At 40.7% G+C, this 27,734-nt stretch overlaps 2 protein-coding genes across 2 annotated transcripts; one reads left to right on the forward strand and one right to left on the reverse strand.

The window, feature by feature from the left end:
- The first annotated feature begins 14 nt into the window (after positions 1-14).
- mapk9 (mitogen-activated protein kinase 9) lies at positions 15-23,395 on the forward strand. The gene is made up of 12 exons (XM_061685195.1): positions 15-158; positions 8,004-8,150; positions 12,788-12,917; positions 13,238-13,296; positions 13,865-14,003; positions 14,321-14,486; positions 15,894-15,965; positions 17,397-17,579; positions 17,874-17,998; positions 18,098-18,161; positions 19,775-19,846; positions 19,915-23,395. Exons 2-12 carry the CDS (start codon positions 8,035-8,037, stop codon positions 20,049-20,051), a joined length of 1,263 nt encoding a protein of 420 aa, XP_061541179.1. The 5' UTR covers positions 15-158; positions 8,004-8,034; the 3' UTR covers positions 20,052-23,395.
- On the reverse strand, positions 20,735-27,577 carry LOC133408080 (uncharacterized). The gene is made up of 3 exons (XM_061686572.1): positions 27,571-27,577; positions 26,617-27,463; positions 20,735-22,192 (listed from the first exon to the last, which is right to left on the reverse strand). Exons 1-3 carry the CDS (start codon positions 27,575-27,577, stop codon positions 21,955-21,957), a joined length of 1,092 nt encoding a protein of 363 aa, XP_061542556.1. The 3' UTR covers positions 20,735-21,954.
- Between the last annotated feature and the right edge of the window lie 157 nt (positions 27,578-27,734).

Genomic DNA, 27,734 nt, shown 5'->3' on the forward strand with positions numbered 1-27,734 from the left:
CCTCCGCACTCGCCGCCGCCACTGGGAGTTCGGCTAGGAGCCGCTGGAAGCCCCGCGTCGTGACAGTCCGACCGGCCTATCGCTTAACTTTTTTTCACCGACTCGAAAGCGCCTTTTCACGCTTTGTCCATGCCCGGGAGTTTCCTGGAAGCGAGAAGGTAAATGTTCGCCGGCGCTACAGCCACCTCGCCGGTGAGGCTCTCTCAACCCGCCGGCTTTCACTTCAGCTCCCCGGCCCACGACTACCGCATCGAATTGCCCTCAAAACACTGACGGAACAGCTCAGGCCACACCAATTGACTTCCCGATAAAACTAAAACTGCATATTACACCGTCGCTGCCGGCGCCTTTTTTTTTTGTTTTGTTTTTGGGGCGATTTACGGCCGAGCTAAACCACGCTTAAGGCCAGCTGTGCTGCGCTGCGGTTGCGATGTGTCATCCACGCGTGACTTCACATTCGGTCTATGCTTGCTTGCGCGCGCGCGCGTGTGTGTGTGTGTGTGTGTGTATTTTAGAGCAGGTATGCGGCGTTCGGGGATTAAAATCAGACAGGTATACACCCCGTTATGTCACATGATATGTGGTCAGGACAACTGGTGCTGTGGATCATCTCCACATGATTCATTCGCAGCCAAGTTTGAACCTCTCAACGCATGTGAGTGTTGTGTGCATTGACGCACACACTATATATATATATATTATATATATATATAACACACAAGTCATCTTCCCCAACCATCATTTTAGAATGCAGTCCTCCTGGTGCGGCATCATCATAAATTGGCTTTTCCCCCCTAGCTCACTGACCCCCAATCAGCTCCCAAATTTGAGCTGTGGTCATGTTACACCCCAAGGCCTGGACTCTGAGTGGACAGTAGTCGTGAGGAACGGAGGCTGGCACTGTGAAGGTCACTCAGCATCACATCATTGGCCTCATAACCAAATCATATGCTTATGTAACCGAATGTGCAATAGAGTGTATTTCAGATGTTGTTTTCCATATTGAAGTAACAGATTATGTTGCCAATAATAAAAAAAAAAAAGTAAATTCTATGTATTGTTAAAAGCCAGTCACATTGTGTGTTATCTTAATATCGATGGTCCTCATTCAAGCCCAAATTCCTACTTGTTTTTGAATGTACAAAGAAAATATTCCGAAACGTTTGTGGGTTATTTATTGAGGCACAAACTCAAGGGGTTCAAGCTCAAATGAACGTAATTATGTGACAGCTGATGAGGGCATGATCAGGGAAACATTGTTCAATTAAAGTTGCAGTATTTGTAAAGGCACAACCTCTGATTGTAGTATTCTGCAAGTTTACCTAATCAATTTGTCAGTGAGTTTATATATATATATATTTATATTTATATCTTTAATGATATTAGGGCTGCACGATATTGGGGGGAAAAAATAAAGCTGCGATATATACTTCAATGTGAAATAATACCTTTCAAATAAACTGATTAATAATAATAATACAGGATAATTGTTTGGAAAGTTCATTTTCTACGCAAACTAGTTCAGAGTTCAGTTAACCATTCCAAAAATGAAGTAGTTCATTAGAAATCCATTTTTACAGTTACGTGTTGTATTACAAAAGAGTCAAGGAACATAGTCCCTCCCATTTACGCAGTGTCCCTGAACGCACCTCGTGCACTCACACAGCTGCTACATGCCTACCTACAATAGTTTCATTCTAAAGTGCAAAATGGGAAATGCAGCAGGTGTACATTGTTTAACATGTCCACTTTCATAGTTATCATACAAGGAGATAAGTATACAACACTCTGGGCTTCTCCATGTGTTGTTTGAATCGTTATAATTCACTGTAACATGGGTGCTAATCCTATTTGCATGTCCAAACAGGTGCCTCTTTTAATATTACAGTTTATTCACTGTCTATTGCAGTACACCAATAATGCAGCTGACCCTGCGATGTGAGTATTGCGCAGACGTGCATCGTGATGACGATGCTTACACAATATATCGTGCACCCCTAATTGATATTGAGCTGTTGTACTTGGACAGCATTGTCAATGTTACTATTTGGTTGATTGTGCGCTGTCCATATGGACATGTGGGTAGTTTCTTCATGATATACAGTAAATCCTTTCTGTGACTGCCAGTTATTTAGATCATTATATTGCTTTTATTAGGTAAATTATTATTACTGACATTTTTATTAGAATTGTAATCGTCAATTGTTTTGTTTTTTTCACCCCCACCCATTATTGTTGAACAGAGTCCACATACATACAGTATGCAAGACTTATCCAGCCATCCCTTTTCCGTACCGCTTATCCTCACAAGGGTCGTGAGTGTGGTGGCGCCAATCTCAGCTGACTCTGGACGACTCTAGAAATCCAACTATTTGGATGCAACAATGTTGTCTTGATACAGAATTTATGACTTTGATACTAGGGCTGGCCATTGTTGGGAATCTCATGATTTGATTTGATTTCAATTATTCAGGTTGCAATTCAATTTGATATCGGTTCTTTAGGTTGCAATTCAATTCGATCCAATATTGATTTTAAATGCGCCGATATCGATGAAGAAGTAGAAATGCACAAATAATTAAGAGAACATTTGACTGTTTTGAAATCTTTATTTTTTATACCACGTAAACACACATCACCTTTTTTTAAGACGAAAAAAATGCACATAACTTAGTTGTGCACATGGACTACAAGAGTACAAAAAAAAACTGAGTTGTGTATAAACACTGTAAAGGTGAAGTGCATGTAATCCTAATGTTTATTACCTCTTGGAAATTGAAGTAAGAATTTAAAATATCCACAATAATATCTTATTTGTGCATATCCCGCGACCCTTGTGAGGATAAAACGGTACAGAAAATGGATTGATAGGAGTACAAACGTAAACACATGACAGCTCTGTATTGAAAAGAGAAGTTGTAAATTGATGAATCGATATTTTTACCCACACATATTCGATACTATATGTGTATAAAGTACTTCAATACTCAAACCTTACAATAGCAAAAACCTAAACCATCACCACAAGCAGTGGAGATGGCAAAACAGTGAATTTCAAATTCTTTGTATTTTTATAAGTAAAAGATATTAGGCCATGGAGGATGAAATAAAAAATAGAAACAGCAGTTCAGCTATTTAACAAAATAAAATTATTCTCAAAGCTGCCGAGATTTGTAGTCTTGTTTACAATACAAAAATTGTTCCACAGAAGATTTTTAATGGCAAAACGTAGATGTTTGAAAACCAGCACAGTTTATTTGTTTTAGTTGTCTGTTTTACAGTAAACGTCAACTGGGAGTGACGAATAAACAGCTTGAAGCAAGCACATTTTAGCTCTTATTTGGAGAATTGTTCACTATCCGTCAAACTGCATACAGCACAATCAGGGAGATCACTATTAAAAATACTAGTACTGAAAAGATGTGTTATCGTATCGTTTTTTTTTACTTTTTTAGTACTGGTAAACCGTGCAACCCCAGTATACAAGCAATCAAAAAATAAATTTTCCATAACGTGTCCCCTTTAAAAAAGAGGCCTCACCTCAAATGCTTCATTCCCCCCCCCCCCCTTCAGGGACAAAATAACAGATGGTGCCACTCAGTAGCAACTTTGATTTCAAGAAAAACAAGTAACACGGTACAGTGCAATATGTGGACCTTATCGCTAAACAAGAAAAACAAACATATTCAAATACTCTCCCATCATAACCCACAGCATTTTTTTGAAACAGACTCCCATTCTGTGCCATCCCAAGGTAGTACACAAAGCCGGAGGTCTTGGTTAAAGAAACAACTGTACTTATTAGCCGCAAGTGTGAAAGATTGGACAGATTTATCACAGTAGACTTATCTCAGAAAAGTGTCTCAAACAAGGTGCACATTGATGATTTGTCACTGCTTTGGATGAATTTTGCTTGTTTCCTTCTCATTTTAGTGTCACAACTTTGCCAGAACAATTACACTTATCTGCTTTGACACTTTACACAGGTGTATTTATGACGTGACAGTGTGTAAACTCAAAAATCATCATCATCATGTGACGAAGTTATACTTTACAGTCCTGTTGCAACAGCAGAAGTGAGCAGGGAGTGGAGATAAAAAAATAAATAATAATAATAATCCAAAATAACAACAACTTGATATTCTTTAGTCCACTATACAGTATATTCCCAGCATGTCCCAGCAGTTCTTTGTATGTGTCAAGGAGTATGATATGTTGTTGTGGAATGCATTAGCATAATCTGAGCATCTCTAATGGGAAATGGCATTTCATAGTGGGACTGCTTTTTTATGTTAATGAGGAAAACCCTTTGTTTGCAAAAGTGTGTGTGTTGTTTTGTTTTTTTCGATTTAAGTGAAGATATTTTTTAGTGAGAGACAAATTCAGGAACTGATGAGGAATGATCAACGTTAGGACGCTCAAATCTTGGAAAAAGCCCAATAGCAGCTCTTGTCTCATATTAAGTCAGAGAGCCAGCTGGATGAGGAAAAATCCACAGAGACAGGGGAGGGAGTGAAGAGATGAGGATATTTTTCTCCCCTTTTCCTGAGTAATGGTGTGGAAGCAGAGCAGCACTAAACCACCCTTTTTGTTTTGGTATGCAGCATTTTGAAAGCAGCAATGAAAGGAGAAAACAATGCATAGAGGATGAGAGGTAGAAAACCAACCATGTTATGAAACACTGGAATAAGAGGAAATGTTTTAGGTATTAGATAATAAAAAAGTGTAAGTGAATATTGGTGACACAACTATGCATCCTCCTTGCCCACACACATACATAGACCGTCTCCATGTGTTTTGTTAAAATAGCAAGAATGTGTTAGTTTAGGGTGTAGAAGTGCCCGTCCAGGATTTTGGAACTCCCAAGCTGTCAGCTGCCTCTGTTCTCCACGGCAAACATGTCAGTACTTCTCCCTACATCTACAACAGACTAGTGAAACCTTTGCAAGTTGTACATGGAAGCCACTGTGGATTGTTTGGTTTCAGCAGGAAAATGGAAAGATGAATGCTAGTGTGACAGCTGGAACTACAGTATATTAATCCTCCACCAAGCCATCGAAAATAGTGGTCATTGGTGTTCAGTGTCTCAAACTCTTCTGGGAAACATTTTAACAAGATTTTAGTGCATCTGTAGGAGTTATTGTCCATTACTCAATTTGTTTAGTAAAGGGGTCACGCATTCTGGAGCGGAGAAAAGCCCTGGTTTACAATCTCTCTTATAGTCCATCCCATACGTGTTTGCAGTTGGCATCAAATTTATCGAAGGATAGACCTTGCTCCGTGCACGGGGGCACAGTCATGCTGGACTTGAAAGGGGCCTTCTCCAAACTGTTCTCATTAGGTTTGTGGCCTGGAATGGTCAAAAATGCATTTGTATGCTAAAGAATTAAGATTTACAGGCAACTAAATCCAAACTGATTGATCCGACATCCATCCATTCAACTATTTTCTCTACCGCTTATCCCCATTAGGAACAGGGTCGCAGGTGAGCGGAAGTGTATCGCAGCTGACTTTGGGCCAAAGGCAGGGTACACCCTGGACTGGTTGCCAGCCAATTGCAGAGACTGTTTAATTAATTACTGTGAAAATAATCATGAACTGTTTTTATGCATTGAGTGTCATTTAATGTTACACTTTTATTTGTTTTCTGATTGTTTTGTTGATCAGCTTTTAGGGTACACATAGTACAAGTGGGGACAATTCATTTTCCCAATGTGAAAAACTGGAATGATTGTCTAGGGCAGGGGTGTCAAACTCACTTTAGTTTTCGGGCCACATTCCCCCCAATTTGGCCCTAAGTGGGCCAGACCAGTATATCCGCCTTATACCCTATCAATAACAACAATTCATTTATTTCCCCATTTTTGGGGTGCACATAGTTACAACTACATTTTGGAAAATATGCACATTTATTGATTTTTATCTTGTTGCAAATCATGTAAGAAATCTCAAATGTTAGCAAATATTAGTACAATTTCAACAATATGAATCATCCATCCATCCATCCATTTTCTGAGCCGCTTATCCTCACTAGGGTCGCGGGCGCACTGGAGCCTATCCCAGCTGTCATCGGGCAGGAGGCGGGGTACACCCTGAACTGGTTGCCAGCCAATCGCAGGGCACATACAAACAGACAACCATTCGCACTCACAGTCATGCCTACGGGCAATTTAGAGTCTCCAATTAATGCATGTTTTTGGGATGTGGGAGGAAACCGGAGTGCCCGGAGAAAACCCACGCAGGCACGGGGAGAACATGGAAACTCCACACAGTCGGGGCCGGGGATTGAACCCGGGTCCTCAGAACTGTGAGGCTGACGCTCTAACCAGTCGTCCACCATGCCGCCCAATATGAATCAGTGTTTTCATTTACACATGCAGCTTACAGATCGCAGTAGATCTCTAAACAGTACATTTTATAAAGCAGCTTATTTAGAAATCTTTTCAAAAGTTACATACATTTTCATATCCATCTAGAAGTCTTGAAAAGATCAATTGACTCATCACACCTTACAAACTTAACTGGGAACTTTTCAGAATGAAAGTGCTTTTATCCCCTGCCTTGTAAATGTATACAGGCAGATTGACAGAGTGGAAAAAAATAAAGACAAAGTTAATGTATTAGCTATGTCTATTAAAGACATCCATGTTCACAGTAAGTGCAATATATAAACGTTATCCGCTTATTTAATAGGCACCCAGTAGCTTGCCACAAAAAGCTGAAAGCACAATGAATCTACATGAAGAGAGCATTTGTCAGCACAAACAATAGGCAAACCCCTCTCCAACTGTTAGCATGAATCAAATTAGCTTGTACACTTCATCTCACTAAAGAAGTGACTTTCAGTTTTTTCCTGTCAGGGGGTTGTCGCTACAGCGAGTCAGTCGCATGATTTTGTTTGTCTGACGTAACCCAACCATTTTTATCCGGGCTTTAATAAACCCATGTCCCAATTAACTTCACTGTCTCGTCAGGGGGTCCACTCTGGCCCCCTGGCCGTACGCTTGACACCCCTGGTCTAGGGCCACACTAACATGCTAACTTATATTGTGTTCATTAATTTAAGGTATTTATATGAAGCAATAAATTGTATTGTTTTGATAAGCTGCTACTTGTGTAAATATTCTGTTGTTACAGTTTGGGAATAAAACGTTTAAATGCAGTCATTAAAATTACCTACACATACTGTATTAACTATTCATCATCATTCATCAAAAACGTGACGAGAATGTGCCTACATTTTTACAGTGTGCTGACATCTTGAGCACTAAACTCTAAAGGCCTTTTCACACTGCATTTGGCAAAGCGTCGGACACCCTCAACTTTCCCCATTCATTGTGTGTGTGTGTGTGTGTGTGTGTGTGTGTGTGTGTGTGCCAATAGAAGAAATTATATTCTGAGAAATCTCTGCATGATGCTTTCAAACTCCCTTTCAAAGCTCCATGCTCAGCCTGAAATACACCTCGAAGCGCTCTTCCTGGAACAAGAAAGCTCACGAACGACTGACTTCCAAGTTGCTGCTGTGAAATTAGTATGGGATATTCCCATTCCCTTTTTTTTCCTGCTGCGTCACTTCCTCCTCCTTTATAATAAGCAAAGTTAGCGTTTTCTTTTCCAACAATGACATACATATTACCGAGTTGCGGTTCACTCAGCGGGGAAAGCCTCCCGACATATACAACCCCAATTCCAATGAAGTTGGGACGTTGTGTTAAACATAAAAACTGATCAACTTTATTGTTTTTAGCAAATAATCATTAACTTGGAATTGGCTGCAACACGTTCCAAAAACGCTGGGACGGGGTCATGTTTACCACTGTGTTACATCACCTTTTTTTTTTTTTTTTTTTTACAACATTCAATAAACGTTTGGGAACTGAGGACACTAATTGTGGAAGCTTTGTAGGTGGCCTTACCTTTCTCGTTGATGCAGTGGTGTGTCCTAAGACTGTTGAGACAAGTGATGCAGTTAATGTGTGTGTCTGTGTCTCGTTGCTTCACAGACAGCGCTGGTGCCCCTGACTGTCCCTCAGGATGAGTGAGGCCGAAAGTCAGTTCTCTAGTGTTCAGGTGGGGGACTCTACCTTCACCGTGCTCAATCGGTACGAGCAGCTCCGTGCCATCGGCTCGGGCGCCCAGGGCATCGTTTGGTGAGTAGCTTTGCCTTAAATAGGAAAGCTTTTACAAAAGGATGCTGTGCATCACTGGTGATTAAAAACAAGAAATTTGATGAGTTGTTCCGCTATATGTGGAACGCCAGGTGACCAACCCGGAACACGGGATAGCTGACTTTCTGTGTATGTTATGATAACAACCATAACTTGATGAGATGATTGTTTGACAAAGCCGAACTTACTCAAGTTTTGTTTTCTTCATGGCAGGTGTCTTCAAATAAGCATTAAACACGTATATCATTTAATTATGCTAATACGATATGATACATGTAAACATGAACGAAGCCATCTTTAAAATACAAAAATTCTCAAGTCTGTCGTCATCGTTGGTGGCTGTGTGGTGACATCTTGTGTTTAAAAAAGACATTGTAGAGGTTTGTTTCCACGGGTGGTTTGAAATGGTCCCCTTCCCCTTTCACCCGAGTGAGGAGGAAGTGCTTTTACCCGTGTTGCCGACTGCAGAAGTATGTTGCGCATATACTGGATTAATTCTTCTAACAGTGCTTGGCTGATTGTGACTTAGCTCTTTTTTTTTATTATTGCTTCATTTTCACCGCTTATTGAACACGTTGCGTGAGTTTCTTTTGGCACGGCTGTAATTTTAAAGCTAATAATAATTATTAGTGATGCACTGAAATGAAAATTCTTGACCAAAACCGAAATTGTGGAGCCAGGGCCGAAAGCCAAAACACCGGAAGGGATTATCAAACTGAATTTGTCAGCGATTTTCTTACAAAAAATGCAACACAAAGCACTTTGAAAAAAAATAAAATAAATAAATCCCGGCAACTATTAATCATAAACCTATGCCAATTATTAGTAAAATTGCATTTATGGCTATGACTGTAGAGCTGCCAACGTAAAGAAATTCACTTGCAGAACAATTTGTCTGAACTTCCCTATTTTTCAAATTAAACTCTTTTTGTACTTCCTGTATCCACTATTGGCGCTGAAATGATGCAAATTCCCCGTTGTTGTACTAATAAAGGTAATTTTCTTACATGCAAATCAGTCGCCTTTTGGCGAAATTCGCCGTTTTGAACTCAGAATAGGCCATTTACGTGAATCGTATAGATTCCTGGGGGCGGGGGGGGGGTCGCTGTCGCTGACGTCATAGGCTGGTTCATACTCCTTGAACACTTGCAGCTCGATCCATTCCACACATCCACTATCCACACACAGATTTGTGAATATTACTCTGCAGCGGACTAATATGGGAGCTCATTGGCCTGAGGTTCCACCTGTCACAGGAGTTGACGAGACCAGAAAAAACACTTCCGCCGCGTCTGCTGTTAAAGAAGTAACGGTGCTTTTACTCCATTAGAATGATCTAAATGCCGCTCGATACTTTTATTTATCAATTATTGCTACTTTATTAACTATTTTGTGCGCGAGACTACGACTTCGACCTCCGCATCGGGCGCTGTTTGCGCCAATCCAGTTTAAGCGCCAGTGACGTTTAAGGCTACTTCACGAATAAAAGAAAGAAAGAAAGAAAGAGTCACATGACCTAACCCAACGTCTTTTATTTGGCTTCCTGGGCATAGGTATTAACACTCGATAAGCCACCCCTGCTGATTGTCGTGCCTACATGGCGGCCATGTTTGGGAAGGTCGTCGTTACCATGAAGGCAACGGTGCGCTACTCTTGTTTGCATTTAGACGAACAAAAACAACAGCTTTCATGTATTGTAGTTTTTGTCAGGCACTGCCTGCCCAAATGTGGATATTTCAGCCCACTTATAACTTTAGAAAACGCCGTGCAGTAAATTGCAGATGTTTTCACACACACACACACACACACACACACACACACTGCAACATCAGAATTTGCACATTCACATTTTATTTTATAATTTTTATTATTTTTATTGATGTTCATGCTGTGGTAAAAAAAAAAAAAAACAGAAGTTACTCACTGTTTACTCTGTATTTGAGTAATTATTTAACTGTGTACCTTTTAATCTGAAGTAATTGTTTGGAGGACTACTTTTTACTTTTACTTGAGTCACATTATTGTCAAGTAACTGTACTTTTACTTGAGTACAATATTTGGCTACTCGACCCACCTCTGGAGCAGACATCCTCTATTGTTACTCTTACGTTTAACCAACATTTTTGCTCATCAAATCAGCCCATGTTGTATTTGTTGCACTGGTCTTTTGTATTTTCGTGGGTTGTTGTCCCAGCGGAACCGTGAAGCACACGTAACATCGGCGACGAGATGATCTGCTAGTACATTTTGTATGAATTAGGAAATGTGCCTACAATTAATGTGAAATGTATTAAGCAACGGAGCGATGTTAGGGATGACGTCACAACACAGAAGAATTAACTTCAAATTCAGAAATGGCCAATAAAAACAGAAAAATATTGTACTTCATATTTTCCTGGGGGATGCATTTGGGATTAGCGTTTGAAGTTGGTAATAGTGAAAAATGAAGTGAAACAGACTGATTTTAGTAAATTATTTTCCAGAATGAGAGTGCTTAGAGAGGAGGATGCTATTCATGTGGCACAGCTTGAAGCAGGCATCAGGTGCAGGTGGTGCTGGACCTGGCTCAAGTTGGAGGCCAAAACAAAGGGGGGAAAAAAATTAGGCAAATTTAATTTTAATCTTAAATTTGTACATCAACATGTGCTTGAGCGGTGTAAAAACGTTTTTCTGGGTGAAGATGATATATTTTTTGCCTTATTGTACTCTTCAGAGTCTACCAGATTGCTTAATTTAAGTTAAAATAAAAAAAAAAAAAATTCTCTGCGGGGGCCCGGAGGGGTCCCCCAGACTGCAGAAAGCAATGGATTTGGCAGCTGCTATACTATTGGTCTGTCCCTACAGCTTATGTTATTATTATGCGTTATTAACCCTGTTAAAGGGGGCATAGTTTGCAAAACCAACTTTTTCTAGTATTTGGGATGTAATATTATGCCTCAGTAAATGTGAAATATGAATTAAAATCATCCACGCATTCCTGAGTTCCAGAGGTTTTTTTTGCCTGGAGGCCTGAAATCAGGGCATTTAATTTCTCAAGCTTATCTACGTCACTAGCAAAGATCTCCGCCTTCCCTTTCCGCTCCCGAGCCAGCGCTGTTAACATAAGAACCACGTGTGCTCTCACAAGTGGGTCTTTGACACGGAGGGAACCAATCAGTGGAAAAGGGGCGGTCATAGCCAAATATGGACAAAGCGGACATAAAACTGGGTCAAACAGAAGTAGCTGTCGGAGGGGTCTTTTTTGTATGACAAAAACAAGGTGTGTGTTTTTTTAAATTAAATTAACACCTTTATACTAAGTCCATGTTAAAGAGTCACTATGGAGGTATAAATAGCCAAAATACGGGACATTTAAAGTGTTGAAAACAGCTTCAGAACAAATCTATTAACACTCCTGAATGCGCCATTACTGTATCTGAAAGGTTTTGTAAAACTCCACCTCTTCCCTCACTCTGCGGAGCCGTAGGCCATAATTGTCGCCTTAAGATTGAGCGTCTGGATGTTTTTAAGACGAGTGAAAATAGTTAGGATACATTTTAGTTAGCCTATTTTGTTAAAATGTAATTCTTCAGTGTCCTCAACTGTGTCAATGTAGTTTGTTGCTGAATATTTTCTGTGTATGGTTTTCTTGGTAATTAAAGATGCATAAGCCGGAACGCTCAAATATACAGTACATCACTCTCGCCAGAGTAAAAAGACCTGAAAAGGCGAGGCCTGTAGCATGCATCCATCCATCCATCCATTTTCTTTACCGCTTCTCCTCACTAGGGTCGCGGGCTGCTGGAGCCTATCCCTGCTATTTTCGGGCAGGAGGCGGGTACACCCTGAACAGGTCACCAGCCAATCGCAGGGCACATAAAAAACAAACAAACACCATTCCCACTCACATTCACACCTACGGGCAATTTAGAGTCTTCAATTAACCTACCATGCATGTTTTTGGGATGTGGGAGGAAACTGGAGTGCCTGGCACGGGGAGAACATGCAAACTCCACACAGGCGGGGCCGGGATTTGAAACCCAGTCCTCAGAACTGTGAGGCAGATGTGCTAACCAGTCACCACCGTGCAATGTTTTAAAATTATTTTTTAGTAGATGTATGTAAACAGCAGCTGATGAAGAAGATACAGTATGTGCATTTAAAATGAGTTTTGACATCTTGGGTTTAGTTCCATTTTAATTTGCAAAATATAGCCCATCCTCTGTCGAATTCTAAACAGCATCTGTCACAGTTTGCATACAGTATCTTTCTTGAAAAATGGTCTGTGACTAATGACCAGGAATGGTCATGATCAAATTAGGATGCTCCTTTAATGTGTATGTGCCTTGCTGTGGCAGCATCATGAAAGTGAATAATTATCATTGTGTAATGAAGTGTGCACATTAACGTGTTCATTTGGCCGTCACCATGTTGTGCTCTCACTCGTTTAGCATTCTTCTTTCTTCGTTTGCACATACAGTAATGTGACTGTCTTGTGCTTTGCAAAACAGTCACCTACTTCAACATTTCATTTTTGTAGTTGCACATGTTCCTCATTTTAAAAGCTTAATGACAAAAAAGTGTTGCAGACAAACAGCGACTTTGTTGGCTCTGACACGTTCTGTCTTCTTTATGACCAGCTCTGCCGTAGATACAGTTCTCGGCATCTCTGTGGCGGTGAAAAAGCTGTGTCGGCCCTTCCAGAACCAGACGCATGCTAAACGTGCATATAGGGAGCTGGTGCTGCTAAAATGTGTCAACCACAAAAATGTAAGATTGACTCACAGCATCCCATTTTTACCCCTTTTGAATATAATAGTGATTATAGATTTATAACAGTAGAATAAGTGCAAAAGCCTTGAGTCCTGTTGTTTTTCCTCCCCTTACCATTTTGAAGTGGAATTGACTTTGTCACAGTGGTGATTAAAATTAAATGGAAGCATTATATTTTGTCTTAAAATAAACATTGTGTGATTATATTAACATTTTTACATACTCAATTACCAATATTTTAGACCTCGATCTGGGGTTTCCATGGCAATGACAGAACATCCAAAATGATTTTGAACCAGCTGTGTCTCTTCTTGCAGATTATCCGTTTGATCAATGTGTTCACGCCTCAGAAGTCCCTAGAGGAATTCCAAGATCTGTGAGTTGTAGTCTAAACCAGTATTTCCCAACTTTTATTGACCCAAGACACCCAGTTTATATTAGAATAATCTCATAGGACACCACCAAAGAAAAATGTTGCAAAAAGAATAAATACTGAAATAATGATGATGATCTCATCTCAGTTTGCTCACAAATTGACCTAGTTTGAAATATGGGCCTCTTTAGTTGAACACAAAGCTGATATACACGCAGGAAGCCATGACTTATTCTGTTGTATGAATGGCTACTGGCGGAAACACAGGTTTATTGTACATTATGTACCTTCTTCCATTTAATGCAAGCGCCTTTCATTGTTCATGGCTGTCCCTATACATCGCTGGCATAGATAAATGAACAAAGATATATTTGTAATTAATAAATAATTTTTAGACAAATTTAGCGAAGTTGCATAATTTCTGGTGGCACCCATGACGATCTCTCATGGCACCCTTGTGGTTGGGAATCATTGCTCTTAAGTTTACTGTTTAGTTGAAGCTAACCCTATTCCCAAATCTTACATTTGTGTTGAACCTTGGCCAGCTTATATCAATTACTTGTTCTTCCAGATATTTGGTGATGGAGCTGATGGATGCTAGCCTGTGCCAGGTGATCCACATGGATCTGGACCATGAGAGAATGTCTTATCTGCTTTACCAGATCCTTTGTGGCATCAGACACCTGCACTCTGCTGGTATCATTCACAGGGTGAGGACGGTGGATTGCCCTTCCGGATATTTTATACACTATGACAATTTCCAATATAACCCATTCAATTAAATATTAAGAATGAATCTTATATTCTAAATCACATTTCAAAATAAGTTTCAATGGCATAATCATGAAAAGTAACCATTTTATTTTAACATATTTGATTCCATTGTGTTGATAAGAAAAAATCAGTGTGACCATGACACGTACTGTATAGATTATTGCCCATCCGTGGATGCCTGCACAGAAATAATAGTCACGAGTTACTGTTTTGTAGAAATAAGATGTGAGCTTTACATTTTGTGTGCTGTCAGGACTTGAAGCCTAGTAACATTGTGGTGAAGTCAGATTGCACCCTGAAGATCTTGGACTTTGGCCTGGCTAGGACGGCGTGCACCAACTTCATGATGACCCCGTATGTGGTGACCAGATACTACCGGGCACCAGAGGTCATTCTGGGGATGAAGTATAAGGAGAATGGTAAGAAGGACATCAGGCTGTAGAGAAATGCTCCACCTCAAAACATTGGATCCTTGAAAGATAAAACTAGGATGAATGCCCACTGCTTAAAACCAATAAGTCATCTTATCCTGTTTGCTTCAGCACAATGTACAGTACTTCTCAATTAAATTTTTTTTTTTTTTTTTTTTTAACAAAAGGTGTTATGCAATGCTTTGTTTTATTTCCTCCCTAAGGGTCTCTTGAGGCATGAAACTGTGGCAAATTTGTTCACCCATGTTATTAATTGGAATGCATCTTTCCTGTGGAATATTTAAGGATGGTGGTTTATGTAGTATTCTAGCACTCCAGAGAGCTATGCAAGTCATTTTAACCACTAGAACCTACAGTGCTGTGAAAAAGTATTTGACCCCATCTCAAATTCTTATTCTTTGCATAGTCTTCCCACTGTAATGTTCGAGATCAGGCAAATATAACCCAAGTAAACGTAAAATAGTTTTTAAAAGCTGATTTTATTGATTAAAGCTGTAAGTTCCGTCGCCCCCTAGGCTGATGGGTCCTCGATTGATTGATGGATTGATTTTTTTAAACAAGCCTATTAAAGTCTTTCACTATCACTAATTTCACTTGTTATTGTCTTAAAAAAAACAAAAAACATCCAGACTTTCAATCTAGGCAAAAATTACAGCGCAGAATACGAAATAGTTCAATGAGGAAATGGCCTCACCCCCTCACTTGACAAGTCCAAAATATGGCCAGGCCAAAATATGGATGAAAATCAAATTTAATCAGAAAGCAAGCCTAAAATTACTGAAGAGTCTATTATAGGGGGAATTATTTGTGCAGACATCATTTGTTAGTGTTCACAGTGTTAGGTCTTCTAATAAATAAAATTCCCATTTAAATTTTGCATTTTATGTTTCCTGGGGTTATCTTTATCTGATCTACAGCAAAAAAATAATTTCAGAAGGGGGCAAATATTTTTTCACGGCACTGTAGCAGTATACCATTGTTGTGCAGCCAACATGAAACCCAACTTGAAGGTAGAGTTCATATGTGTTGTAACTTTCAGCTTGAGCTTGACTGACTGAAAAAGCAAAAAGTCATCACAGGCAGTAATTGGGAGGGTCCGCATCCCTCGCTGCAAGGCAGACACTGGTAGCAGCTGTGGGAAGTGATAAGCAGAGCCTGTGTGTGGTTGCCTAGGCCAGAAAGGCGAAACCAATCCCGCCTGAGGATGAGCATAATGATGAATGCAACAGACCACAACATAGTTCATATCACAGAATAAAACATGCAACACTTCACCGTCAGTGTTAACTTTAAAGCTTGAACCAGTTCTCCCTCTATCTGCATGTTAAATGTGGAAAAAAATGTATGTGCTTGATGTTAAATGTAAATAGTTATTAATATCAGCTATGTTTACAGTTGACATCTGGTCTGTGGGGTGCATCATGGGAGAGATGGTAAAAGGTAGCGTCATCTTCCAAGGCACTGACCGTATCCTGCACCCGTCGCAACCATTCCATGATAACTTTTTCCCAGCAGAAAATTCTTGTACTTTCATTTCGTTGTCTGAAAATGAAAAAAATAAACATGTCAAAGGTGTCTATAAAGAATCTTTACAATTTAAAAAAAAAATACAAAAGCAAATTAACAAACATGTGCAAATCTTTACAAAATATGCAGTACATATGGATTTTGATCAAATTTAATACGTGTTTATGAAGGCTCCATTAGTTGCATGAAGCACCTCAAGACGGTACTCAATTTCTTGTGCGCCGAAGTATCGCCTCATCAGTGGTCGGCGGTCACAATGGCATTTGTGATCTTTTGCTTTAGCTTAGTGATGTCCAGTATCTTTGTTCTATACATGATAGCTTTAATATAACTCTATAAAAAGAAGTCCAGAGGAATGATACCTGGTGAACGAGGTTGTCAGGGAATTGGGCCATACCTTCCAGTCTACTTTGATTAAGAAACCCACCAACAACCATGTAGTCTCCAGTATGGATGTGCACCGTCTTGCTGGAAAATGATGAATGCTTGTAGGTCCTCTCGGTGTAGTGCCACATATTTTAGTAAAAAGGTTAAGATAAAAGTAATTGATGTCTCGATGAAAAATTAACCAGTAATTCAATTTCACATGATCCCACATCGCACCTTCACATTTTGAATATCTCGCCCAATCACTTGGGGCTGTTCTAACGCTCCGATTGGCACAGTGTGTGTTCGGTTCACCTAAAACATTAAAGGTTGCCTCATCACTTGGGCGATGAACCTTTCATTCTCAGAAATTTGTTCCAGCAGGATGCCTGTACACAAATTCAATATGATTAAATGCTTTAATAACTAGTACATAGAACAAATCTGAGTAAGATATTTGATCAATTTCTCTTGTCATATGTTTTTTAAATTGTGACAAGACTTTAAGGGCACCTTATGTAGTATTTATACAATATATAGTTTGATCAAGTATATATATTTTCCTTGTTCCTTCATTTGTATAATGTTTATACCAACAAGAAACAGCGTTTTGACCGCATGCACAATGTACAGTGGGAGGAAAAAGTATGTGAACCCTTTGGAATTTCTTAAATTTCTGCATGAATTGGTCATCAAATGTAGTCTGCCCTTCATCTAAATCACAAGAATAAACGGTCTGCTTCAACTAGTATTGTTTGACCCTAATTGAGGTAACCAAAATATTAGGCCAACATCTCATTACATTGCTGTACAGTAAACTCCAACCGCAATAATAAGCGTTTTTAAATTGTAGCTCTCTGATAATGTCAACGTTATTTTCTTTGAAAGAGAAGCTACTTATTTCACACAACTCTTGTATTGGATATCATATTGTGCAAGTGATCATCTTGTTGTTGTTTGTAAGTACTGTACTTCCCCATTTTCCCTAACGAGCATTTTGGCCAGACATTGACCAGTGGAACAAAGTCATTGAGGTTCTGGGCACGCCCACCCTGGAGTTTATGAACCGTCTAATGGAGACTGTGAGAAACTATGTGATGAACAAGCCACAGTATCCAGGTGTCAGCTTTGCAGAGCTTTTCCCTGACTGGGCCTTTCCCTCGGACTCGGAACACGACAAGCTCAAGAGTAAGGCGCACTCTCAATAGAGAAAATGTTTTGTCCATTGGGTTAGTTTGACTGTACATTTTAGGAGGTTGCTGCCTTCATCTATGGTGAAGCTTCAGTTTTGCCTGTCTTTACTTTATTGATGTAATGTAATGTTCGCTAACAAAATAACGGGCCTCAAAAGGATAAAGCAGGACATGCTTGCTTGACATCACCAGGGATGACAACACCTTTAGGGGGAACTCCTCAGCTCACATGAAAACAAGTAATGTCATAGTTTCCATAGTAACTATTCTTTGTCTGTCGCCATGACAGCGAGTCAAGCTCGAGACTTGCTGTCCAAAATGCTGGTCATCGACCCCGAGTGCCGCATCTCAGTGGAGGAAGCTCTCAATCACCCCTACATACACATGTGGTATGACCCTGCTGAGGCAGACGCGGTGAGGCCCGCACTCCTCCCATCCTCAATTCTGGGCTCGGCATCAGTACAATGATCACGTGACCGCTCTGTGTTTTGTGCCTGCCTCCTTGTATCTCAGCCTCCTCCCCAGATTTCCGACAAGCAGCTAGAAGAGCGAGAGCATAGCATCGAGCAGTGGAAAGGTAGGATGCACGACCTTCTCATGGACCAGTTTGAAATTGGGTACAAACACAGGCGGCAAGGTGGACAACTGGTTAGCACATCTGCCTCACAGTTCTAAGGAGCAAGGCTAAAATCCGGCCTCGCCTGTGTGGAGTTTGCATGTTCTCCCTGTGGCTGCGTGGGTTTTCTCCGGTTTCCTCCCACATTCCAAAAACATGCATGGTAGGTTAATTGAAGACTCTAAATTGCTCGTAGGTGTGAATGTGAGTGCGAATGGTTGTTTGTTTATGTGCCCTGCAATTGGCTGGCGAACAGTTCGGGGTGTACCCCGTCTCCCGCCCGGATTGCACTGGGATGGGCTCCAGCACGCCTGCGACCCGAGTGAGGATAAGCGGTATGGAAGATGATGAATGAATGAATCTGAAGAAGACTAAATCAGAAGTTACTCACGAGCAGGGACGTACTGGGTCCAAAATTCAGCCTGGGAATTTAGATGGAGTGCACACAACCAAAGACTGAATTTGTTTTTGTTCTTCCTGCCTTGCCACAAAGCCCCGAATACTAACAAATGAGCGCTGACCATGATTTTAGGTCTCATAGGTTTTGCTGTATACACTGTATGCATAATACAATTGCCTACCGAGTATGGCAGCCTTACACACGGTATCTCCCGGTCTGGTTATTACTGCTTCCTGTTCCATTCTCTTCCTTCTCCCCCAATAAGACCACCAGATCTTCCTGTTCTCCAAGACCAGCACCACCTCCTCACTGCCACCATGAGGTCACCCAGTCCCTCAATAACCCCTCTAATAGTGACCTTCACCCCTGATGCTACTGCTTCTGCTAATAATAATAATTATCATCATAACAAGAGTTATGTTCTTAATGCACAAAGGCAATCAATGTAAGAAGATGCCAGAAATCACGCACCACAAATCACACACACTTGCACACCCTGTTGGAGGGTTTACGCTTTCTTGTATCAGAGTAGAGCATGACTGTGCATCAGTGCACAAATCAAGGTTCATAAAGACACAGATGAGAGAGTTTGATGTGGATGAACTTGACTGGTCTGCACAATCGTGACTTCAACCCTATAGAACAGTTTTGGATGAATTAGAGTGGCGACTGAGAGCCAGGAATTCTCGTCCAATATCAGTGTGTAACCTCACAAATGCACTTCTGGAAAAATTGTCATAAATTACCATAAACACACTCCTATACCTTGTGGAAAACCTTCCCAGAAGAGTTTAAGATGTTATAACCGGAGAGGGTGAGCCAATGTCATATTAAACCCTATGGATTAAGAATAAGATGTCACTTAAATTCATATCTCAGTCAAGGCAGGTGAGCGAATACTTTTGGCAATATAGTGTATATATACGATACGATACGATACTATAGTGTGTAATATATATATTTATATATATATATATATATATATACACACACACACACACACATATAAACTACTACAGTATTTATAGTATAGTCCTGTGTACTATAGAACACATAAAGTATTTTCTTCTGAAGCCATTCCTTTATTGGTTTGGTTCTGTGTTTTGAATCATTGTCTTGTTGCAGGGGCTCCATTTTTGAATTGTGCAGACAAACATTTTCTCTTCGTCCTCAGAGCTAATTTATGAAGAGGTGATCGACTGGGAGGAAAGGAACAAGAACGGTGTGATGAAAGAGGATTGCTCAGGTATGTTCATGTGTATACTGTTCATTTCAAGGTGTGTTTACTCATTCCATCAATGTGTCACATCTCAGATGTGGTATCCAGTTCAGCATCGCAGTCGTCCTCGGCCAATGACATCTCATCTATGTCTACGGAGCACACAGTGGCCTCGGACACAGACAGCAGCAGCATCGACACGCTGACGGGGCCACTGGACGAGAGTCAGTGAACGCAATGTGTCTTTCTCCGTTTACCACCCCTCATCTTCACAATCTTAACATCTTTTCTCATTCAAATCGAATCTGCCCCCCCCCCCCCCCCCCCATTTCTTTTAAATTGTGGATCTTCTTTATCATCTTCACTTCCAAACCATTTTTGGACCGCTGCTTAGAGGTCAAAGTTTGTGCTATGCGACTCGTTACCTTTCTAACTTGGTGGATGATGCATGCATTAATTTACCAGGAGCACGTCATTTCGGGCTGTTGTGGTTTGTTCGATATTGTTGTATTTTAATAGTTTTATTTTTGTAGCAGATATGTTGAAACAAGAGATTTTCTGTCATCAACTTAATGCAGAAGTGAAGCAAATGTAGACCACAGGTACTCTCGTGCATGTTTCAGCAAAACGGGGGGGGGCGGGGGGGAAGAAAAAGCTTAAACTCAATATTTATACAGTGATCGCCTCAGCCAAAGATTGATCCCTCGATTCTTAGCTGGCTTGTAATCTCCTCCTGGTGCACTCTGCAAAGTGCATTCATTCATTTGAACTGAGTTATCGAGAGAATTTACTCCTGACAGCATGGCAAAGCTGTGGTTGCATTGTTTTATTCCGCCTTGTAATATACTGTATGTAAAGATGCGCACACACGTTGTGGTTGTAGAGCCATTCATTGCAAATAGTGTTTTTGAAGACTTTTTGTGCCTGTGGATATGTATATTATTGTAATCACCCAACATTTTACATACGATACTCTTCTAGACAATATCATTGTGGACATCAAACAGAAACATTATCTCGTCAACTTGGAGGGGATGTAAAGAGCGTTTGTTTTTTGTTTTTCCCCCTTTCTTCCAAAATGTTGCACTTTATGGGCCATCCGATCACCTATTCACAAATATTTTAATCATCCAGCGCACATTCGACACCATTACAAAACACCATGAACAGAAGCAACAAAACAAAGTAATGTTGCATGAAGATGCAGTTAAGCTATTACATTTTGATCAGAAGACAAATCCTGTAAATTCCTTGCTTGATGATTTGGGTTCTGAAAGATGCACAGAAAGATGTTTTTTTTTTTTTTGGGCATTTCATTGGCATGGTATTAAAATGTTACTCTGTAGCACCCTCTAACATCATCACTGTAAAGTTCACAGTTGGCTTCTCGTGTGGGAAGTGATTGGAAGATGTAGTTTAACAACAAAAGTACATGGTGATGAATGAAGGTGTAAATGTGGAGTAAATCCTGAAGCCTGGCACAAGACAAGGAGGCAAACCTTTGATATGGACTTTGAAGCTTTGCACACAACTGGACTCAGCGATGCTGCACTACATTATTCTTTTTCAAAGTCCAGCCTTTCTTTCACTCATCCATGCCTTGATTGACCTGAGGACTGGCCAGCTCACTTTTTCCACGTTTTTTGTATTTATCATGCGTTCTTCGATTCTGAACACCTGTGCACATAATTTTACTTGTCCTGTTTAATTGCAGTATCATTCAGGAACATGTTCTCAGGAGAATTTAGAAGGATTTCACACAAGCTGTAAATACCAGGAGGGAAAAAAATAATTTTGTGAATGAATGTTATGAAATGTATATTCCCTAACCCTAATTACCACAGAAAATGTCCATGCAGGTGGAGTGTGAAATCCCTTTTGATTTTCAACTATATTCTCATGATAACGTGTTCAGCTAGCGCAGCTCATACAATTGTCGATCATGATTAGGTTTCATTTCTGTATTTTTTAGATTATTCATGAAGAACTAACTGTACATCATGGAAACCCTTCCCAAAAGAGGAAAGGGAGCATTCTGTCGAGAGACAGATAAACTACTGTATGTGCTATACAACATCTTATTGTGTTCTTATTCTTCATAAACAGTTACACAGTGCTGTATACTGTATACTTTCTCAAAATCTCCTGATGATGTTTTCTGTTTTCTTCGCTTCGTTGTTGAGATCACCAAAGGTGTCGAAGAACTGCTCCATGTCTTTCTGCAGTGCCGAGTTGCGTAGCTCCGCAGCAGTCCGCGCTCTTTCGGACTCTGTGGTCTTTGCTTGCACAACTTGGTACCAGTGACGCTGCCGTGACAGGTTTGTTTTCAACAGAACCACCTCCGCCTGCAGCTCCTTGTTTCGCTCCTCTAGACTGAAAGTAAAGACGTGCATCAGAAGGACAAGACACGATCAAAGACAAGAAAACGCTCAGGTCAGTTGTCTGATGGTTGATTTGATTGGTTATGGTATGGTAGCATTTTTTTGTCAGTCCTCAGTCTGTGGGAAATTACTTTTCAGAATCACTTTATTCGCCAAATAAATCCGGTAGAAAAACAAGTCTTTGACTTGGCAATCAGCACTAAAAAAGAAACAATAATTCAAAACAGGACTAAACGGGCAGACGGACAATTAATGCACATTAGCAAGAGTATATAAACTGATATAATGATGACCTTGTCTCAATTTACGCACAGATTCTCTGTGTGTGAAATCTTGGCCTCTACCTGAACACAAAGCTTCCATTCTCTGATATGAATGGCAAAAAGCAGATACATTGGTTCATTTGACCTTAACTCTGCCATTCACTGGATGAGCATTTAACTTTTCTGCCTGTCACTGTACAGACTGGAATAGATAGATGACGATGGTGATTTACTCCAAAAAAAACCATTTGTCAATAATTTTCGGACCTATGAATGAATTTCCCACAGCACGCATGGTGATCTCTCACGGGTTGAGCTACCACGGCACAGTGGTTGGGAATCATTGTACAAGACCAGTGGCGTCAAACTCCGTTTTAGCGTGGGCCACATAGTACGGTTTCCCTCCAGAGAAACCATATGAATGTTTCATCGCCTGATCATTGTTATATATACGCACACAAAATGATGGATAACTACTTTTTAAATCCGAAGTCAAGGATAATAGTTTGTTCAACTATTGTTCACATTACTGTAAAAAGGGGTTTGGTAACAACAACAAAAATGCTTGCAAAATCTCAACATTATTATTTAGTAAATATTATGACGTTAAATTTTGGTACAGATTTTAGCAAGAATCATGGAAGTTGACGGAAATGACTTGCTTTCACCAGCCACATAAAATGTGTGTGCATGTGGCCCCCGGGTTGCGACTTTGACATGATTGCTATTTGGTTTTGTGATATCCACTTGATACTCTTTTCATCTGAGAGGTGTTGCTTGAGGATTAAAATATATATATATATTTTTTTGTTCGTTTTAACATTATTTGAGTTCCGACTGTATCATCAAATTATTAATTCGTCTTTTGTGTTAATGTTCTTTACTTGTTTGACTCTGTATCATGTATTTGGAGTAAATACTGTATCATTGAATCATGTGGAGTAATGTGTGTATTGGAATATTATGTGCTGTACTATTGTACTATTATTTTACTGTTTATTTTATGTAGAGCCCAGGAAGAGGAGCAAACTGCTCCGACACAAGCTAACGGGGATGTCGGCAGCGGCTGCTGCTTGAGCCATTATTTTTACCAAAGTACTTTGCCTACAACACCGAAAATAGTCAATATCGAAAGTAATTTAGCATATGAGTGCCAGCACTTGAGTTTGTAACTATGATGGTTGCCGCCGAGCGAACTAAGCTAGCTAGCTTGAAACAACAAACAATGGTGGCGTGCACTTGAGCCATCTCATTTTTCATCTCGCGTTGCGAGTGCGTCAGATTTAATTCAAGAAGACAAGAATAATACTAGGCTGCGGCTCAGTAGGCACAGCGTGTCCCGGCTCCGACTGTTCGCATGCCAGAGTGTCCTTGGGCAAGACCCTGAACCCTAGTTTGCCCCCCAGTGGGCCTGGCAGCACCTTGCACAGCAGCAGCCGCCCATTGGTGTAGGAATGTGTGTGAGAGTGAGGCTTTCTAAAGCGCTTTGGGCACTGCGATGGTGTAGATAAAGCGCTACAAAAGTGCACTCCATTTAGCATTTTGCCATTTACCAATCATGTCCATATAGTTTGCTATTGTGACCGAATCCTACAAACGTTGGATTTTTGACACCGCAAACACTTTTTGCAGTCAGATTTGCGCTGTAACAAACGCAACGAACATTTTCATTTTTTTCAAAACTTCAAATAAACACTAAAAATGTAAAGGAGATCATGTTAATGAAAACTCACCCCGCAAGAATTTGCAAAGTATTCCTGTGGATGTCATTGCCTCCCATTAAATAATATGTCCGTCAGCATTCTTTTCGTCGTCGTCGTTCACCAGTCACTTTCACTTTTTGCAGTCAAATTTGCGGTGACACAACCGGTGACACAAGTTCTTCAGCAATGTGTCTTCATCCATCCATCCAGTTATCCATTCTTCCATTCTCTTAACTGGTCACTTGATAACAAACAGAGCTTCCAAAAGTAGCATAAACTGTTACGAGTACTCAATAGGCACAAACTGGTGCACAAGTAGCCGTGCGGCTCCTTTGAAACTGGTACCTGACTGTCGTGTCCCCACACCACCAACACGGAATAATGTATACTTCATACAAATAAGAAGACGCTGCTCATAAAACTACATGCACATGTTTGGCTGATGCCATTGTGCTGGCCAATGTCATGCTGACTTCAAATTGATCCCGTGGGTCGGAAAAAATTGCCGTACGGGGTTGACAAGTCTGTACTTAGGGTTGCCACCCATCCTATAAAATATGTAATCATCCCTTACTTGGACATGAAATATCACGTAGCGTGCGATTTGCTCCGTATTTTGATTCATATCCAATACAAATGTCCATCACACACTCATCTGACAATAATCGACCCCAAAGAAGAAAGTGGCAAAAACCAACGAAGAACGTGCAAGAAGGCGTGCACATGTGCCCAATGGTGGCGGCGAACAAAAGTGTGTCTTAACTTTGTTAAAATGAATGACCAGTTGCCTTAGAGCAACACGTGGAATACAATTATATTGTGCGAAGGAGGCTTTCACGATGTGTAGAAATCTGTTCTTTGGGTCTTTAGTGCCTGCCGTCGGCTGACCTTTTGCCGAGTCGTGCTCCATCTATATTAGTAAAAAGGTATGTGTTGGGACTAGGTCAGCAGCAGCATGGCCTCTTAATTTAGCACACCCTGCTTGTGCCAGGTGTTATTTCCATATGTAACCCACCACAGACCAACAAAGGTCTTGAAAATATTAACCCTCTAACACTGAATGTGTCATTGACTACACATTTACGCATTTTCAATTTGAATTTCCATAACTCTGCAACGGTTTGCGTAATCAGAAAGATTCTAATGGTTTCTGAAATCTTAGTTGTCAGAACCTTTTCCCTGTGTCATTCCACATGTTTACACGCAACTTAATTGATGATCTTATTGTTCTACTTTCTATGTATGTATGGATTACTTGGGTTGTTCCCAACATATGGTGAAATGTTCAGGTCTATAGCACCTTTGGAAGTATATTTGGTGAGAAAAGTGGTGACGATTTGTTTAGAATCCGTTACTGCAACATTACCAAGTCTTGTTTGTGTAACAAATTATTCTGCTTGCGCAACTGCAGCGGGCTCATCGCTCTGAGTGCTTGTGTGTGGGTCTCCCCACATAAGACACATAGAAAAGTTAACTGTTTATTAACCATAACCACAGCGACACACGTTATTCAGCAAGCAGATGAGACACTTGAGCACGCAGTGTACGAGCGAATGTATTTGATTGACAGGTGAACTTACCCACACAGTCCTGCAGTTCAAGAGCGGGCCTTATTTTTTCATGATTTCAGAGCCTTATTTTACATAAATTGTGATTTTCTTTTTTTTGTGCGTGCGAAAATACTTTTTGGGCCTCTTTAGTGCATCTTTTAAGTTTTTCTGCTTTTTAAAATACAATCACTGTGATCAGTCGTGATGCACACATGTATAGTCGGTGATAAACTGAAGCCAATTCTTCTTGAGAAATCTGAAGTTGCTTTGTAAAATCATTTTAAAAAATGACCTTAAATATAAACACTTTCCTCGTGTACTTGTATAGCCTCACATTAAAACAAAGGGAAAATATTCATGTTGAGTTCATTCCCTGAAGAATATAAGGAACGCTACAAAAATGCAGCTCATTCCATAATACTTTGTGCTATTTGACATGCTTAAGCTCAATTGTTTTCCCAGTGAGTTTGGTTATCAAGAAAACTATGGAAAATGGCTACATATCAGCTCTCAAGTTAAACTCTTATGATATTTTTTTTGTTGCCACCATTATATTTGTCCAAAGAAATGAAGAAACAAGGGTGGGCTAATATATATTTGTTCCATTACTGTATATGGTCATTGGGCTGCATCAAAGAACCGAGTGGGCGGTATGTGTCCCTTGGACCATACTTTTCCCACCCCTGTTTTAATGTTTTTCCCACGCTGTGTAATGGAAATTCTTGACTTAAGGAGTTGAATAGTTTGTAGGACACGATGCGGGGTGACCTGTAAGACACAGCTGACTGGACCCTTGCACACTTTAAATGTAATTCTCAGGAAATGCACCAATCCTACACTTGGTGGAAATGTGTTGACATTTCGATTTGGGCATTTATTGAAAGAATGATTGAAAATTACCTGACAATCCGGGCCTCATACACTTTATGTTGTCTGACGATTTCCTGCTGGAGGTTGGTGAGAAGGCTACGAAGTGCACTGGCAGAGGGGTCAGCGAGTGGTAGAGGAGGGGGCACCTTAGGAGTCCAATGAGTCTGTTCTGGTTGCTGGACCTCACTTTGGGCCCACGGATTCCGGCGATGTCGCTGAGGTGAGTCTGACTGTTGGAGCTCCAGCATCTGGTCCCCGTATACCAATCCACAGGATACAGACTCCTGCTGATGCCCGATTTCTTGGTGCTGGTTGTCTAAGCCACTTTCTGACCAAAGGTCGCTCGCTTCACCCCTGACCATCTCAGGAGCCCGCATGTTTTCCTGGAAATGCTCTCGGAAGCTTGATTCCATCTCAAAGACGTTTTGGATGCGGTCAAGGGTTTCAGGTCCAGGAAGGTTATCATAAAACGACAGAGTGCTCCGATGTTCTATGCTTGGTGTCGGGCTGGGGCTGTAGTACAGTTGAGATTTTTCTCGCCAGTATCCACCCTGCTCGTCCCCCTTCTCTCCTCCTCTCGCTCTGTTTATTCCTGGATCATGCACAAGTACTCCCAAACCTCCTCTCCAACCATAGCAGGAGTGATCTGGCCTGCCGCCAGGCACTCTTCCCTCACTGACCCATATGGGAACCTCAGCCACAACCGGGGCCAGAACAGTCCGAGGGCTGCAGAGGCCAGGAGGTCTGGTTACAGCGAGGTGCACAACTTGACTCTCCCTTTCCCTGTCCCTCCCTTGCTGGGTAAAAGGTGGGCAGTCGTTGTACTGATACATGAGATCTGAGCCTTGGATTGTGGCTATGTTATGGAGTCTTCCTGCTGATGGGGTCAAGAAAGAGAGGGTGAAGGTGTCGGAGCCCTCCTACTCTTTGACACTGCTTGCAGAAGGGACATCAGATTGTTGTACTAGGGGTGTAACCACACACCGTCCATGACTCATATCAGCTGTATTTGAGTACAACTTCTTAGTGAGTGAAGAGCCATGCCTGAAGACACTCTTGCACAACTGCGATCCCAGAAATAGTGTGTTCACTGTATGTATATCAAACACTAAAATGTACCCCGTAATTTATTGGAATTTTCAACAATA

Source organism: Phycodurus eques, chromosome 9 (genome assembly GCF_024500275.1).
Source record: "Phycodurus eques isolate BA_2022a chromosome 9, UOR_Pequ_1.1, whole genome shotgun sequence".
Taxonomy (NCBI): Eukaryota; Metazoa; Chordata; class Actinopteri; order Syngnathiformes; family Syngnathidae; genus Phycodurus; species Phycodurus eques.